The sequence below is a fragment of the Coenobita brevimanus genome, chromosome 23 (assembly GCF_032717465.1).
Source record: "Coenobita brevimanus isolate Jiangsu-jjx chromosome 23, ASM3271746v2, whole genome shotgun sequence".
NCBI lineage: Eukaryota > Metazoa > Arthropoda > Malacostraca > Decapoda > Coenobitidae > Coenobita > Coenobita brevimanus.
In genome coordinates this window covers 45,474,724-45,491,734 of record NC_136976.1, presented here as the reverse complement: position 1 = coordinate 45,491,734, position 17,011 = coordinate 45,474,724, and the positions used below count along the sequence as shown (strand labels likewise).

Sequence of the window (17,011 nt, the reverse complement as noted above, 5' to 3'; positions counted from 1 at the left end):
TGTCTTGGTATCTTTACCTATTTGCTCAGGTTTGCTGTAATGGTTTGGATCATTTGATGCAGTGCAACTTGTAAAAAACTGTCAAAACCTTTGGGAAGTGAACGAAAATCTGGGGCATGAAACTGACCTTGACTTCACCCTCTCACATATCATTTGTCAGTTCACCACCTGCTGTCGTGACGAGTGGATGTACGATTTTTTCGCTCATGGCCATGCCTAAATACACATAGTTACACCCATTATCTCAGCCCAGACAGAAAATACAATCTTTTTCCTCCCTTGCAAAACACACACAACCACCCTGTTTATGAGACAGCAACATATATTGCGAAAATATCAAGGTAAAATGATAAAGATGAACGTAAAATGATAGAGAAAGATGAACATGTTATTACAGAAAAAATACGTTTTCCCCCGTCTGTAAACATTTATTTCTGCTTTGTATCTGTATTCGTAATAATCAGACTTATTCTTAGTTCTGAAACTGCATTATGATTCTATTTTTTGCCATGCTCGTGATGTGGGAGCTCGAAGTTGCGACTCAACTTCTGTATTGCTAATCGGATCTGACCCTCCACATTATTCTCCTGTGGCAGATTCTAGCCTTGGAGGACGTGCAGTTTTCTCATTTAGGACCGAAAATTCAACTCTTTTGCTCCCTTTTCCAAGCATGGGCACAATGATAACATAAAAAATAACTCAAAACTACCATAAACATATATCAAAAAGGTGAAAAAGTATTAATAACAATATTTTTTCCTGCCATTCCTAACAGATTATGTATTGAAATCATTCGATATCATCATATCTCATATATGCACAACATTTGAGCACCATTCGCATTGTTTTGTGAGGTAAAAAAAAAAAATAAATAACAACACCTGCCCAGTTGCGTTGCGGCAGCGCCCCTGGGCGGTGGATATCGGTTGTCGATATTTCTGCAAACTTCCGTGCTCCATTGCAAGCCACAGAATGTGTCTAGGAAGCTGGGATTTGCACTATTAGGTGCATCTGAACTTTCTCTTCAATATGGCAAGAAAAAAAAAGGCAATTTTTGAAACTTCAAGAAATGGCCCTGGCGTCGGCCTGGCGTGCACGGAAAATTCCGGGCCTTCGGCCATGGAGGGGTTAAAAAGTTTGGTTTCTTCTTGGACAGACCTCATAACTGCAAGTCTAGGAATGACAGTCTTACAGTCACTTATGAGGGGTGACAAAAAGATCTCGGCCTAACTCTAAAGTGACAATCCTAGAGTCTGAAGCCTTTTGTGAATTGATGCCCCATTCCTGTGTATTAAAAGTTGCAAATTTCAGCTTTCTAACTGTTGAGTTTATTTGCATATTTCTTCTGTTTCAGACCGGAGTCAGCATGGAAAGTGAAAACATCAACACTAAGCACCTTGCTGTCATAGAATTTTTGACACTGGAGAATTAAGCCTGCGGAGATTCATGCTAATATAGTCAACTTTTACCAAGACGAGTGTCCTTCATATTTCGTAGTCAAGAGGTGGAATGCAGAATTCTTTTGTGGAAGGACATCTCTCGAGGATGACGCTAGGTCTGGTAGGCCTTCGACATTGATCAATGCACAAAATATTGAGGCAGTGGAGAAAATTGTGATGGACAATAGAAGAGTGACAGTGTGACAGATAGCGAACACTCTGGGAATTGTCTCTTCGCTGCACTGTTGCATCTTTATCTCTTTTCTATCGCTACTTTAATGGTCATCGCTCCTCTGTACTGTCTCCATGCATTCCTCCACTTCTATGACGGGCACGTAGCACCCGTCAAGCAGCAAACTCTCATCCCTTTTCTGTCCAACTCTCTAATGCATGAGTTAACTGTTACACCCAGTCCTTCATTTATGCAACAGGTCAACTCTGGAACTGCCTCCCTCTGTCTGTATTTCCTGCTCCCTATGATCTCCAGTCTTTCAAACGCAGTGTGTCCAGGCATCTCAAAATGATCGAATCTTGAATTTGGCTCTCTCTTGTATTTTGTTTTTCTCTTGGATGGAATTGTTATTGTGGGCTCATGGCCTTTGGTTCCTTCTTCCTCGCATTAAAAAAAAAAAAAAAAAAAAAAAAAAAAAAAAGTTTAGTGGAATCCATCCTTCATGACCATTTGGCTATGAGCAATGTGTGTGCTTGTTTGGTAACGAGACTGCTGACTCCTGAAATGAAGTAAAATCGTATCTGATGTTCAAAGGAGAACCTCATGACCTCATCCTGATGAATAGGGACTGGGAAAATGAAAATAGCGGTTTGTAACTGGTGATGAAACATGGATTCATCACTATGATTATGAGTCTAAACAGCAACTAAAACAATAGATGCATGCCAATTCTCCAACAACAAAGATATTCAAGGTCTTACCCAGTGCTGGCAAGATCATGTACACCATTTTCCATAATGGAGAAAGAATGATTAACATCAACTACATGCCTCTTGAGACTGTTGTTTCAGGTCAATACTATGTGGATTTGCTTCGATATCTGCATTGTGAAAAACGAAAAGGAAAGTTGTCGAAGATCCCCTTGTTGCTCCATGTCAATGTTCCTGCCCACACGTCACAGATTTCCAAGGCAGCTGTGCAAGATTATGGATGTGGAGAGATGATGTACCCACCATACTCTCCAAGCCTGGCATCATGTGACTTTCGTCTGCTTCCAAGTTTGAAGGGCCACCTTCGTGGAACTCACTTCAAGAATGACAAGCTCATGACAGCCACAGAAGAATACAAACAAGCTAAAACTTTTTATGTGAACAGCACTGAAAAGATTCCAGTACATTATAACAAGTGTCTGGAGGTTCATGGTTACTATGTTGAAAAATAAAAGTAGTAGTAGTACTGTAGTAGTTGTTCCCCAGGCAGTCTGGTCGAATAGCCTTGAGTCCCTAAGGAAGGCCACGGACAAGACTGGGCTCTCCCACAGAGCTCTCAAGGAGTGTACGTTGTGTTGCTGGTGCAGGCAATTGTGTGCAATGCAGTCTTCCATAATGTGCTTAATAGTATGGGATGCTGTGTTGCATCCTGGACAGGCATAAGTGACAGAGTCATCCAGCCTCTTCTAATAACTCAAGAGGGCTGGATGATGCTCAAGAGGGCTGGATGATCTCCATATCTCAGCCTGGCCAGGTGAACCTGTCCTCACGAGGGAGGTATGATTCTGAAGAATGGATATCAGGAGACTGTGCATGCAGCTGTGCGTTGTTTTGAGTGACTGAATGGAGCAGTGAGTGATCTGAGGATGGATATGCTTCTGGCAGTGGTTTGTGGCGGGTGAAGGTGGAGAGATGACAATATTTGTGTATGGCATCATATGCTGGTTGTTGTTTTGATGTTCCTTGGTGTGTGTGTATGTGCTGCCATGTAGTGTAATGAATGGTGGGTTAGTGGAGCCTGCAGCAAGAATTTGTGTCCCTCTCATGTCTAGATGATTCTTGACTTTGAGGACTTTGGTTTCTTGGTGTGGATGGTCTGTAGGTGCAGTAGCTGTGCTGCCTGTGATTAATTTTAGGGCCTTGTTCTGTATGGTCTGTAGGGTGCTGTAGTGTGTTTAGTGAAGCCCAAGCAGGGTTTGTATAATTCATCAATGAACATATATATTGTTTGTATACTGTGGTGGTGATTTCTTTGTTGTGTCCAGGTGTTGTATGGGCAAGTGACCTTAAGGCGTTGAGTGTTGGTGTTAATTTATCTTCATGTTTGTGATGTGTTGTTTCAATGACATTGATGTACTGTTTGTTACACCATGGATTTTGGGGGGGTGTTTGTGTGGTAGGGGAGAGTTGTTTATGGTGAGGTATGGAATGTGACTATATTCTGCTGACCAGTTTCTGAGAAGGGTCACTAGATTTGGCTGGGGCAACTGCGAGGCTGTTTGTGGTGAACCATTCATGTAGTGTGTTGAGGTAAGGTTGGAGGATGTGTGCAGCTGTGTTTGTGTTTTGGTCTGTACATGTAAGTGTTGTCTGCATAGGAAGCTATGTGTGTTTGTGGTGTGTGAGGTGTGGGTATGTCGTTCATGTATAGGGTAAAGAGTGTAGGGGACAAAACAGATCCTTGGGGGATGCAGTTTGTGAAGTTTCTGATATTTGATGACTGACTAGCAAATGTTACATGTGCACATCTGCCTGCTAAATAGTTTCCAAGTCATCTTTTTGTGTTATTGTGCATGTTTGTGTTAAACATTATGTTTGTGAGGTTGTGGCGGGGGATGGCATCAAAAGCTTTGCTAATGTTTAGTGTGACTAGGAGTGTTCTGTGATATGGCCTAGCTGAATCGATGCCATCAAAAACTCTCTGTGTAAGGTCTGTAAGAAGAGTGTCTGTGGAGTGTAGCGGCCTAAAACCATGCTGTGATGGGGCTCAGGGGATGTGAGGTGAAACTAGTTGTAATACCAATTGCTTAGTGACTTTGGAGGGAGGTGCAGAGGAGTGTGATGAGGCAATGTGAGGAAGGCAATGTGGGGCCTTTGTTGGATTTGGGGATAGTGATGATAGTACCATGTTTCCAGACGCTGGGTATTATGTTGTGTGAGTAGCTGTAGTTTGATATGTTGGTGAGTGCTTGTATGTCTTGTAGTCCATGGCATTTAAGATGTATGTTGCTATTGTTGTCTGGGCCACAGGTAGATGAGTAATTAAGGCTGCTAATGATGTGCTTTGTCTGGTTGTAAGTGAAGGGCGCGAAGTATGGATCTATGGGGAACTGTCTCTTGAGTTGGATGACACATCGGTCATCACGATGGAGGTTTAGATGTCTGAAGTATGAAAAGCGACTGATGAGTGTTGGCGTGTTGTTTGTTTGAGGGTATGGTGTCTGTTGTTGTGATGGCGTATGTGACTGTGCAGTGTTGCTGTTGGAGAGTGTGATGCTGTTTAGTGTTTTGTAGAGTCTGCTGGTGTTTATTTTGTGACTGTCTGGAGATAATTATTCTAATTCAGTATTTGTTGCTCTGATATTTTATTGTTTATCTGAGTGTTGAGTTTTAGTATTTGTTGCATGGTGTCTTGTGTATGGGGTGTTGGGGAGTGTTGTAGTATATCGTGTTGACTGATGAGGCCTTGAATTTCTGGTGTGAAGTTTGGATTGTATCTCTCTCTGCTGCCTTTAGGGATGTGTCTTCTGTCTGCATTTTGAATAATTGTATTGAAAGTGTGCACAGTGGTGTTGATGTTTGCGATGGGTGTACTGTTTAATGTTTCAAAGTGTTGTTCTGTTTCAGTTGTGAAGGCCTCCCAATTGGCTCTATTATAATTAGTGTATGTGTGTCTGTGGCCAGCTGGGGTGATTCTGGTTTTAGTAATAATGATGATCGGGATGTGATCAGAGCCAAGGGTTTTGACCACTCTCCAGGATGTTGTGGGAGTTAGGTTTGGGGAGCAAAAGGTTATGTCTGCAGATGATGGGAGGAAGAGGGTTTGGTGTGGGATATGGGTATGTTGATGGAGATTGTTGAGGATGAAAAGATTATCTGTTTGGGATTGCAGTACCAGCCCTCTGTCTGTGTCAGGGTTGTTGACATGCCAGGCTGATGCCTTGGCATTGAAATCACCACCCAGGATGATGTTGGGTATCTTAGTGATGTGGTGTATTTGAGGAGAGTAATTGTGTGGTACTGTAGGGGATGACTGAGGGGTGGAATGTACATATTGGAGATTGTCATGTGTGATTTGTTACCAGTGCGTATTATAAATGATTGTATTTTTGTTGTGGTGTCATGTGGGGGAGAAGTGATTTTGTGTGTCCACTAGTATCTAAAAAGCTGATGAATTGGTGTACCAGGGTGATGTGTCCACTGCCACTGCTGTAGGCCCAGTCTTGTCTGATGGTGGTGAAATTATGAAATGTAGGTGTTATGATTTGCTGTCATTTTTCTTTATACTTGAGGCCTAGAACTTTTTGATCCACCCTCATATGTTAAACAAGAGGTAAATGAAGTAGCAACTTTTCAGACTTATCAGTCTTTGGAGTAGAGCTGGTTCTGGCAGCTGTATCACTGAACAAAACAACTCTGAACTCTGGACTGAAGAACACAATTCTTATACAGTAATTTGGTCAAATCCAAATTGCACTGGAAGTAACTGACTTTGACTGATTAGCAAATTAAAATGTTTAAACTGTTAACAATGACTAAAATTATGTAAAAGACCTGGGCCCTTCTAAGGTTTAGGTTGGAAGGACTCTGATTTTTTTTCTGACAAACCCTTGGGGAAAAAAAGAGAATATTGATGTTAGGTTAGAGAAAACCTTCGTTAATTCTTATGTCTAGTCACTGATTTCAATTCTGGAAATATTGCTCTCATGGGCAAGGTTATGAGGAATAATCTCTTGCACAGGGTATAAAATCTCTGAGTCACTAAACAGTATGAAGGGGAATTGGACTAAGCATGTTCTGGACCACTGAGTGGTGGAAGATGAGGATCCTAGGTTAGGAAGCCCATTCACAAGGGTGACACTATCCACTCTGGGATGAAGATGTTATGGCTCACAAGAAGTAGGTCTTTTAAAGCAGAGTCCTTTCTAGGTACCAGTGGTGGTGATGATGATTAAGAAGAAATTCATCGTTAATCTCTCATTTATCCGGACATGCAGTACACGGACATGTTCACTACCTGGATACTGGACCTTGGCTCTATTAAACTATTATCTGAATTTACTTGTTATTACCCGGACACAAAAAACCCCAAGGACTTTGGCCTGCCAGCCGATATGTTCAAACATTCAGTATCATGGCCACTGGGCTCTAACTGTCAGTGGGAAATAGGCCGTAACCCACAACCTGAGCTAAAATGTCCATCAGCCCCTGTACTGAATGGTCAATGTCACGCGCTGGTCCAATCACTCCCCTACGAACCTCCAGCACCCGAGTAATGCTGACTGTAACCCACAAATGGTGTCAAAACATCCGTACGCATCCCCACCGAATGTCCAAAGTTGCGCAGCCACCGGCATTATTCCTTCCCAACTGCCACAGTGTGTCTAACACAGACCGCAAGCCACAAGTCAGGTGAAAGCACCTGTCTGCCTCTACACCAAACATCCAAAGTCGCCTGGACACTGGAAGTTGTGTTTCCCAATCGCCAATGCGCGAATAAGACAGGCCACAGGCCGCAAGTCAGGTGAAACTGCTCATCTGCTTCATGACAGAAGGGTGAAAATCTTGTTCACAGCCTCGCTTCTCCCCTCCTCTTGTCCCTCCTCCATACCTTCCCATAATCCCCACCTTGCTAGCCAGGCCTCCCAGTTCCCCTCTCACTCCCTCAGTCCCTTCCCTCCTTTGCAATGAAAGCACTGACCAGTGTGTTTTTAAAGTTTTTGGCGATTTCTTCAAATATTATTGGTCATGTCAAAATTCCGCAAAATCCATGAGAAAGCTCATAAAATTCTGCGTCTAGACATATGCTTAACTCTTGCAAGATGCTGGCAAAATTTTGCACTAGGATGGTGGAAGGTATATGAAAGTAAGTTTTACTCTTGAACACTATTTATTCTCACAGCAATTTGGATATTTTAATCATCAGTTTTCTGTGTTTTTATTAGCTTATCTTATAGTATAAACACCATTGAAGATGATCATATACCATTTATACCAATATAACCAATTTCTGGTGGCATATCTGGCCATGGAATTTTTTTGTGCCCTGGGAGCAATCACTCGTGTCACAGATAACTGACTTTCAAACCGTCTTCAGGTGTTTTGAGGATTTTTGTTGTATATGCATTGTTTTCTTGGTGTTTTGCATTAATATGGATAATCCTATGTGTGTTTTGATGTCTCAATATGGCAGAATGACTGGAAAACAGTGCCAAAATTAGGAGGGGTACTGTACAGACAGTAGTGCATAGGTAGGGATTTTTTTTTTTTTTTTTGGTATGGTTTTCTTGGCATTTAGCATTACTTTGGATATTCCTATATGTGTTTTGACGTCTAAATATGGCAGACTGACCAGATAACAGTGCCAAAATTAGGAGGGGTACTGTACATGCAGTAGTGTACAGTATAGGTAGGGTGTTTTTTGGCTTTGTGTGTTTTTTTTTTACAGTTTTCTTGGTGTTTAGCATTACTTTGGATATTCCTATGTGTGTTTTGACGTCTCAGTATGGCAGAATGACCGGAAAACAGTGCCAAAATTAGGAGGGGTACTGAACATACAGTAGTGTATAGGTAGGGTGTTTATTGGTTTTCAATGTCTTCTTTTTTCCTGATTTTCTTGGTGTTTAGCATTACTCTGGATACTCCTATGTGTGTTTTTATGTCTAAATATACCTGAATGACAGGAAAACACTGCCAAAGTAAGCAGGGGTACTGTACAAATAGGTTAGGTATAGGCTGGAGGTTAGGTATGGGTTGGGTCTGGGTATGGTATGGAGGATATTGCTCATTATCCAGATATTGTCACTACCCAGACATGCCTCTGGCTCTATTATGTCAGATAACTGAGGGAGTACTGTACTGGCATCATCTTAACCCAGCACCTAAATATCTCAAATGGGATAGGCAGTTGGCTGGATTCAGAAACATGAGCAAAGAATGTACAATTTTAGAGAAGTATGAAGAGAATTTATCATCCTGTCTCTTTTTCCCACCTGCAAATGAGGCGAGGTAGGGGTCCAGAGAGCAACGAAGAGGAAAGGGTTTGATAGTGGGAGAATTAATCAACAGTATGCACAATGAAATGGGTCACACAGCCATGCATATACTCCTGGAATCTCATCTCCATATCATAGGTACAACTTTCCACACACACAGTTTCATACTTGCCTATTACGATATACAGAGTTAATCCGAAGACCATCAAGTTAAAGAAGGGGTGCCAAACCTACATCATCCACTCCTCATACAAAATTCATTCAACCACCTCAATCCTTTGTGAGATTCCCCAGCCTCATCAGCCTCCATACCTCTCTTTTTACACCCTCATTTACTAAATTTATCCACATTCTTGGCCCACATTGCCTCCTCCCACCTTCAAACTAATTTACATTTAGGTATACCCTTTCACCACCCTATTTATACCCATTCTCTCCATATGACCTTATCACTGAAATATGGTCTCTACAACTCTGTTGTCCAGGGACATCCTTATTCCACATCTTTCATCAATCACATCACTGTATATCTTATCCTCTCAACTCCCTGCACTACAAACACATTTCTCAAGAATTCAATCTCCATTGCTTTAAGGCCTGACTTTTTGTCTTCATCTCACACCAAAGCCTCACACCAATATGTTTGTGTGGGTACTATTACTCCTTCATACAATCCTCTTGCAGCATCCACACTTACACCTCTGTTTTGTATCAAGGCCTCCATAGTACCACCCACTTTCCTTCCCTATGCCATCTTATTTTCCACTTCTTTGCATATTTACCTCTCTTCCCTATTACTGCACCAAGGTATCTAAGCTCTCTCACCATTCCAAATCTCTTCCCTTTCACCATAACATCATACCATGAGTATCTTCTCTCTCAATAATCCCCATTTCATTCTTAACTATGTCTGCTTTCAAATTTCAGATATGATGCTCAGAGTCATCAACTAACTCTGCACCTGTTTACAACAAGCCACCTACACAGCATCATCCATGTAGCAGAAGAATTAGGGTACATCAGCATGCCCAGCTGGTTTGTACACCTCTAACCATTTTTCTTTTAAATGCATAACGGAAAAATGGTTATTTTCACCACTATTGTTAACAACACATTTCTCTAACTGTCAACATCAATCTACATGCACAGTACACACTACACTTCCTTTTCAAAGTTAAAACAGGAAAATGATGGACATAAAACATGGCACGGAGTCCCCAGGGAGGGGGACCATAAATGCCTCCACCATCTGCCCCTCTCCCGGTGATGACTCCTCGACTTGCCTGGAACCACAGTCTGACTCACTTATTCTTCATTTCTGCAACACTTGCGGCCTTTCCTCTGACTTTCTTTCTGTTGAACACCACCTCTCCTCCTCTAAACTTCACCTTCTCTTCCTTACCAAGACTCAGCTGTCTAAGGCAACTGACAGCAAATCCTTTCCTGTATCCTCATAATTTCTCTATACTCATTTCATAGCCAAAGGTGGCTGTTGTGTATATGTGCGCAACGATTTAGCTTGCTCTCGTGTTCCTGAACTTGATTCTTCTGAATTCTCTACTCTCTGCATTCGGCTCTCCTGTCATTCTCTGACTAAATATATCTGCACTGTTTACTTATCCCGTAACTCTACTGACTATCAAAAAATTCTACGACTATCCTACTTCTACGATGGAATACATTCTATCCATTACTCCTTTCTCTGAAATCTCCATTCTAGGAGATTTCAATGTTCACCACCACCTTTGGCTCTCCTCTCCTTTCATGGATCCACCTGGTGAACAAGCCTACATTTTTCTATCCTCAATGACCTAGAGCAGCTTGTACAGCACCCTACCCGTATCCCTGACCACCTTGAGGAGAGCTCCGACATTCCTGACCTCTTCCTTACAGCTAATCCTTCTGCTTACATCGTTAATCTTTCCTCTCCTTTGAGCTCCTCCGATCACAACCTAATTACCCCAACCTGTCCTATCGCTCCAGTACGGCCTGTGGACCCTCCAAAGAAACGTCAACTGTGGCACTTTGGAGCCACGGACTGGGAGACCCTCAGGCAGTTCTTCTTTGATCATTGCTTCCATGGCTGGGAGCCATCTGAGTGTGCCTTGCACATTAGGAAAGTTATTCTCTCAGGCATGGAAGCATACATTCCTTTCCCATATCCGCTGACTAATACAGGAAAGTCTTGGTTAATCACACTTGTTTTAATGCTGTCCGCAACAAGGAGAGGGCCTATAAAAGGTACCAGAACCAACCCACCCCTGAATCACATCTTGTTTATGTTTCTGCCTGGAATCGTGCTAAGTCTGTTCTTCGCTCTGCTAAAAATAATTTCATCTGTACTAAATGCTCTCAACTCTCCAACTCGAATTCTTCCCGCTCCTTCTGGCACCTTGCCAAAAACCTTTCTAACAAATTTATCTCAACATCCTTCCCTCCTCTTTTCTACTCTGATGGCTCTGTAGCTATTTCTTTTATTGATAAAGCAGGTCTCTTCGCTCAGACCTTCTCCTCCAATTCCACCTTACACGATTCTAGTGCTGTTCCTCTATCACTTCCCTCCTCTGATTTCCTTATGGCTGACATTAAAATTTCTTCAGCTGATGTATTTTCTGCCATCACTGGCCTCAGTACTAACAAGGCATATGGGCTTGATGGAGTCCCTCCTGTTGTCCTCAAGAACTGTGCTTCTGTGCTTACACCCTGCCTAGGTAAACTCTTTCGCTTTTGTCTTTCTACTTGTACTTTTCCTTCTTGCTGGAAGTTTGCTCTCATTCAGTCAGTCCCAAAGAAGGGTGACCATTCCCAACCCTCTAACTATCGTCCAATTGCTTTAACATCCTGTGTCTCAGAAGTTTTTGGTTCTCTTCTTAACAGGAAAATTTTAAAGCATCTTTCCTATCACAACCTTCTTTCTGATCGTCAGTATGGGTTCCGTCAGGGACACTCCACTGGTAATCTTCTCACCTACCTTTCAGACTCTTGGTCATCCTCCTTTCTGGACTTTGGTGAATGCTTTGCCATTGCACTTGACATCTGAAAGGCTTTCGATCGAGTCTGGCATAAATCTTTAATTTCCAAACTGCCCTCTTACAGTTTCTATCCTTCTATCTGTGCCTTCATCTATACCTTCCTTTCTGGTTGTTCTATAGCTGCTGTTGTAGACTGCCATCATTCTTCTCCTAGACTGATCAACAGTGGTGTTCCTCAGGGCTCTGTCCTTTCACCAACTATCTTCCTTTTATTCATAAATGACTTTCTAAGATGTACATCTAACCCTATCCACTCGTACGCTGATGATTCCACCCTTGACCTTTACATTCGGTTCCCGCAGTGTCCATCTCAGCAGTTACTTCAACAAACTAGGGATGAGCCTATGGCACACCTAATGTCTGACATGGCTCGTATCTCTGACTGGGGTAAAAATAATCTTGTCTTTAATGCATCAAACACTCAGTTTTTACACCTATCAACCCGACAAAATCTTCCACAGGAGTACTCTCTAATGTTTAATAATATCCAGCTTAATCCCTCATCATCCTTGAACATGCTTGGGGTTTCATTCATTCAGGATTTAACTTGGAAAGATCATATTACATCACTTGTAAAATCTGTTTCTAAGAGATTAGGTGTGCTAAGCCGACTCCGTGCCTTCTTTACTCCTGCACAGTTGTTGACTTTTTTTTTCGCCCATGTGTAGAGTACAACTCTCATGTGTGGGAAGGCTCCCCCCACACAGCTCTTCTTAATAGGGTGGAGTCAAAGGTTTTTCATCTCATTAACTCTCCTCTTACTGGCCCCCTTCAACCTCTGTCTCTTCGCCACACTGTTGCACCTTTATCTCTTTTCTATCGTTACTTCCATGGTCACTGCTCCTCTGAACTGTCTGCTTGCATCCCTCCACCTCTATGCACCCATCTAGCAACAAACTCTCATCCCTTTTCTGTCCAACTCTCTAGTGCAAGAGTTAACCGTTATTCCCAGTCCTTCATTTATGCAACAGGTCAACTCTGGAACTGTCTCCCTGTCTGTATCTCCTACTTCCTGTGACTTCCAATCTTTAAAACACAGTGTGTCCAGGCATCTCGAAATGAACGGATCTTGAATTTGTCTCTCTTCTGTATTGTTTTTGTTTTTTTCTTGGATGGAACTGTTATTGCAGGCTTCTAGCCTTTGGTTCTTCTTCCTCGCATAAGAAAAGAAAAGAAAAGAAAAGAAAAATACTGCACAATACTTGAACTGGGACAGGAATGATTCAGAGAAAGAAAATGGCAAACACGAAAGTATAGTTATCATTAGATAAGCCCCACCTACATCCACTAGTCATTTAAGGCCTTTTAAGAAAAATCTGTCTACACTACGTTACATTACGTACATGACCATAGACCATGTTAGCAAGTGTAAGCCTTTTCACATGATGTTAGCTCTCCATGTCATGATCTCAAGCCATTCTCCTTCTCAAACTCATCCAGAAGGTTCCCAACAGAACCTAAGCCTCTCGTCTGCAATGTACATTTGGACATTACTCCTTCCTGAATCAAAACTGTGACTCTCTTCAACTAGTCACTCATCCTATTCCTCTCATGTCAAAGAAATAAATAAAAAAATACATAAATAAATACAAATAAAAAACAAAATTAAAAATTAAAACAAACTTGGTGACCATATATACTTGTGCCTGAACAAAAACACGCATGATGTCCGTATCAAGCATCTCACTGGCGAAGTCAAATGCAGTATAGCCCTGATGTGTGGCAAGACTCAGGTCTGCACCACACTGTACCAGGAACTTGGCCATCTCTGTTTGTCTGTGGGAAGAAAGTGCATGTAGTGCTACATTAATTAAAAATGTGTATGATGGTACTAACACTACCTATCTGCTTTTTTACTTTGTTCTTGCTGCCTATGAATGAGTTAATTCAGCTTAGTAGAGATCTATCACACTGCAGTGGCTACACTCCATCTCCATTAACCCTTTCAGTATAATGATGCCACATTTACAACAGTATACTGTTGCCACATACAGATGCTTTTACTAAACTTGGTGAAGCTATTAATTAAGGTAACCCTGCCTCACACCCTCTTATGCCCTGAGCCCTTGAGGGCCATAAAGGAGTTAAACAGTACATCCTTGCAGTGCACATAAACTGGGCAGCAAGAGGCATCAATTACTGCAAAAACCACAGACTGTACTAAAAATTATATATTACAAATACTTTTGCTCTAATAGACAGCACCTCCCTTGAGATTTTTGAGAAGCTTTTTCTCACTGCCAACTTTACCACCTCCCTGGGAACTTCTTTTTCTTCTTTTTGTGAGTTTCAGGGACATGACCAAAACATGGCCCAATGCTCTTCCAATGCAGACTGAGTAGGGCCTCACGTAGTATGTGGAAAAGCTGCCTAGATATACTGATCAAGTCAGATGTGTACCGCATGACATGTTGTCGGCACCGAGGGTCCCCATTACCCCGTCTCAGAAGGATGTGAAGAAATAAGTTAAAAACTTCCAGAGACGCCAACTGGTCTTTCTAAAGTGTGTGAAGGGAATGGAACCTAGGGCATCATAGCATGAAATGTTCTATGGTTTCTTCAACTCGGGGACACCACAGGCACCAAGGGTGCTCTATCATACCCAAACGGTATAGGTGTCTTGCAAGGCCTGTGTGGCCTAACCACAACCTGGTTATGGCATCAATGTCCCAGCGGGGACGGTGAGCCCAAGGGCGTGCAGAGGAGTCTGAGTGAAAACACCCCAGGTGGGAGGCAGGGTGGTCGATCACAAGATTTGCATTCCAATACGACATGCAGGGACTGCATGCGAGGTTAGGGAATGCAGCAGTATCAGGTGCCGCCTACAGTATACCAATATTTTGGAGGTCAGTGCCCCCTTGCTGCTGCATCAGCAATTTCACTGCCATGCATTCTTACATGTGAAGGAATCCACTGAAGACTAGACAGACAGGGAAGAATAGAAAGAAGGAGGTGTGTCAAAATAGCATGGGCAAGCTTGGCAGCGATCTGAGAGGAGGAGGGGTACATGATGACTGTGAGTCAGCGTATAAAACCACTGGTTGGGGGTGAAGTGAAACAATAGGGGTGGACTTGAACGCACCTAAGGCAAGGAGAAGCGCAGTATTCTGGACAACATCCAACATCTGGAGGTGGGTCTGGGCACCCAATCCATAAAGAGAGAAACCATACAAAATTTTGCTATGGATGAATGCCAAATGCAGGCAGAGGAGAGTGCTTCAGTTGGCAACCCAGTGAACTCTTGCTACACACTTCTTAATGTCCAAGCGCCTAAGGCATGTTGACTGAAGATAGTCAATGTGGGGGGCCCAGGTGAGACAGGCTGTCCAGATGAAGCCCCAGAAACTTGTTCCGGGTCTGTAGGCTGAGAGGCTCTCCAGCAAGCTGAACCATCGGCATGGAGGGGAGCCTCAGATGGCTAAAGTACATGACAGCACTCTGGTGTGCATTAACTGTTAATCCCTAGTCTGCAGCCCACATGGCAAAAGTGTCCACAGTTTGTTGGAGGTGATGTTGGGCCTTCCATAATGAGGCAGTGCTGCATAGGATGGAAATATCACCAGCACAAACTAGGACAGATACTCCAGGAGGATAAGGGAGGTTAAAAAAAAAAAAAAAAAAAAAAAAAAAAAATGAGGGGAACTGACAGTTGATCCCTGTGGAATTCCCTGCCTGACTGGGGTTGGGGAGCAGTAAGTACCCCCAAGAGAAACACTAAAGGATCTCTCCTTAAAAAAAAAAAAAAAAAAATCCTTATCCAGGTAAGTGCAGAGCCTGTGAGACTGAGACAACACAACTTGTAAAGTATCCCTTCATGGGAGACAGAATAAAAGGTCCCCTGGAGGTCCACTAAGACTGCCAGGAGTATCTGCTGATGATAGTATGCCTGGTCAAACCGGAGAAGGACATCACATGTCTCCCTCCCAGGGCAGAATCCACAATGAACTGCAGACAAGTGCGAGTCATGCTTTAGCCAAAAGGAAAGCCAGTGGCACATCATTCCTTTGAGCACCTTCCCAACATTGGATAACAACGCCATCAGCCCGTATGAAGCCAGAGATGAAGGGCCCCTCTCTGGCTTGGGGAAGTGGAGGTGAGAGGCTTTCCAACTGGATGGGAAGACCCCCGATGCCCAGCTATCATTAAATATGTTAAGGAGAAAGACCCGACGGAGGAGGGGAAGAGGAACCAAAAACTCACTGGTGTAAAAAATCCGGGCCATACACTTTCTTTGGTGGTAGGGCTTGCCGAGTGGTGGAAAGCTCCACCTGGGTAAAGGAAAAGGCTAAGCCTGTGGGGGGGAGGGGGGGGAGATGCCTACCAGGGTGACTTGGAGACTTGGAAGGGGAGCAGGGATACCAAACTGAGACATGAAGAAGGTGGCCTACCAAAAGGTTACCCTCCTTCACCAGGGGATACAAGGGGTGGTAAGGAGGCCCTTCATTGTCTGAATAAAGGACCAAGTCTGGGATGGTGAGCTGGAGAATGAGAGGGTCAAGCAGAAAGAACACCAGGCAGCATGCCAAGCCCTGTCAAGAGTCCACTTACATTCTGTATCCCTACAGTGGTGAAGGTTTCAGCGGCTAAGGCAGGGACACTTCCGTCAGGCATTACAGGAACTCCACCTAGCCTGGGTGACCCTGGTGCAGTCCCCCAACCACCAAGGAACTGTAGCGATGGGAACATGCTGAGGACCTGCAGAAAGTCACCTTACCCACCAAGACCATAGAGGGAGTAAAGGCTGCCACACGGTCATTGAAGGGTCATCAAGGCAAAGCCCTGGCGTCATCGAGGGTTGCCACAAAGGAGGACCAGGAGCCTTGTGTTAGGGTCCAATGTGGACAAGACAGGGCAGGGCAGGGTGGGAAAAGGCCAGGGACATCCAGGATAACCGGAATGTGGCCAGTCCAAATGGCCAAGCCACCAAAAACAGAGTCCCCTATATATAGATCAGGTGTGGAAGGCAGGCCTAAGTGCAGGCCTATATTGGTCACTAACCCCAATGGGGTAAGTAGGGAAAAGCAACCGCTCTCCAAAAGAAACTGGAAGCAGAAAGAGCTTGACCTGCTGCCAGATCCCCGCACCAGGAAAGAATCCCAATAGGGATGTCTGGCATTAAAACTGCCCAAGAGGCAGGGTGAAGGGAGCTAGTCTTGACTGGCCTGAATTCTTCTAGGCCACTGTTCTTACAAGGGTTGTAGCAAACTGCTACAGTAATTCAACTTGTCACGAGGGAAATGCTGACTGCAAGAACTTCCAATACCCCCCCAGGGGGCAGGGTCAGTGGCAGAACTGAGGTAGGTACATCCTCCCTGACTGTAACAGCTAGACCACCCCCGACACCCTGATGATCAGCCTGATAGATGGTAAAACCCCAGAGTAA

At 43.5% G+C, this 17,011-nt stretch overlaps 1 protein-coding gene across 1 annotated transcript in view; it reads right to left on the bottom strand.

The window, feature by feature from the left end:
• Positions 1 to 17,011, bottom strand: part of LOC145392688 (ankyrin repeat and SAM domain-containing protein 6-like) — a 320,191-nt gene that overhangs the window by 135,079 nt on the left and 168,101 nt on the right. The window contains exon 7 of the mRNA XM_080266995.1: positions 13,269 to 13,404. Within this exon, the coding sequence (XP_080123121.1) occupies positions 13,269 to 13,404 (136 nt within the window). The remainder of the gene's footprint in view (positions 1 to 13,268; positions 13,405 to 17,011) is intronic.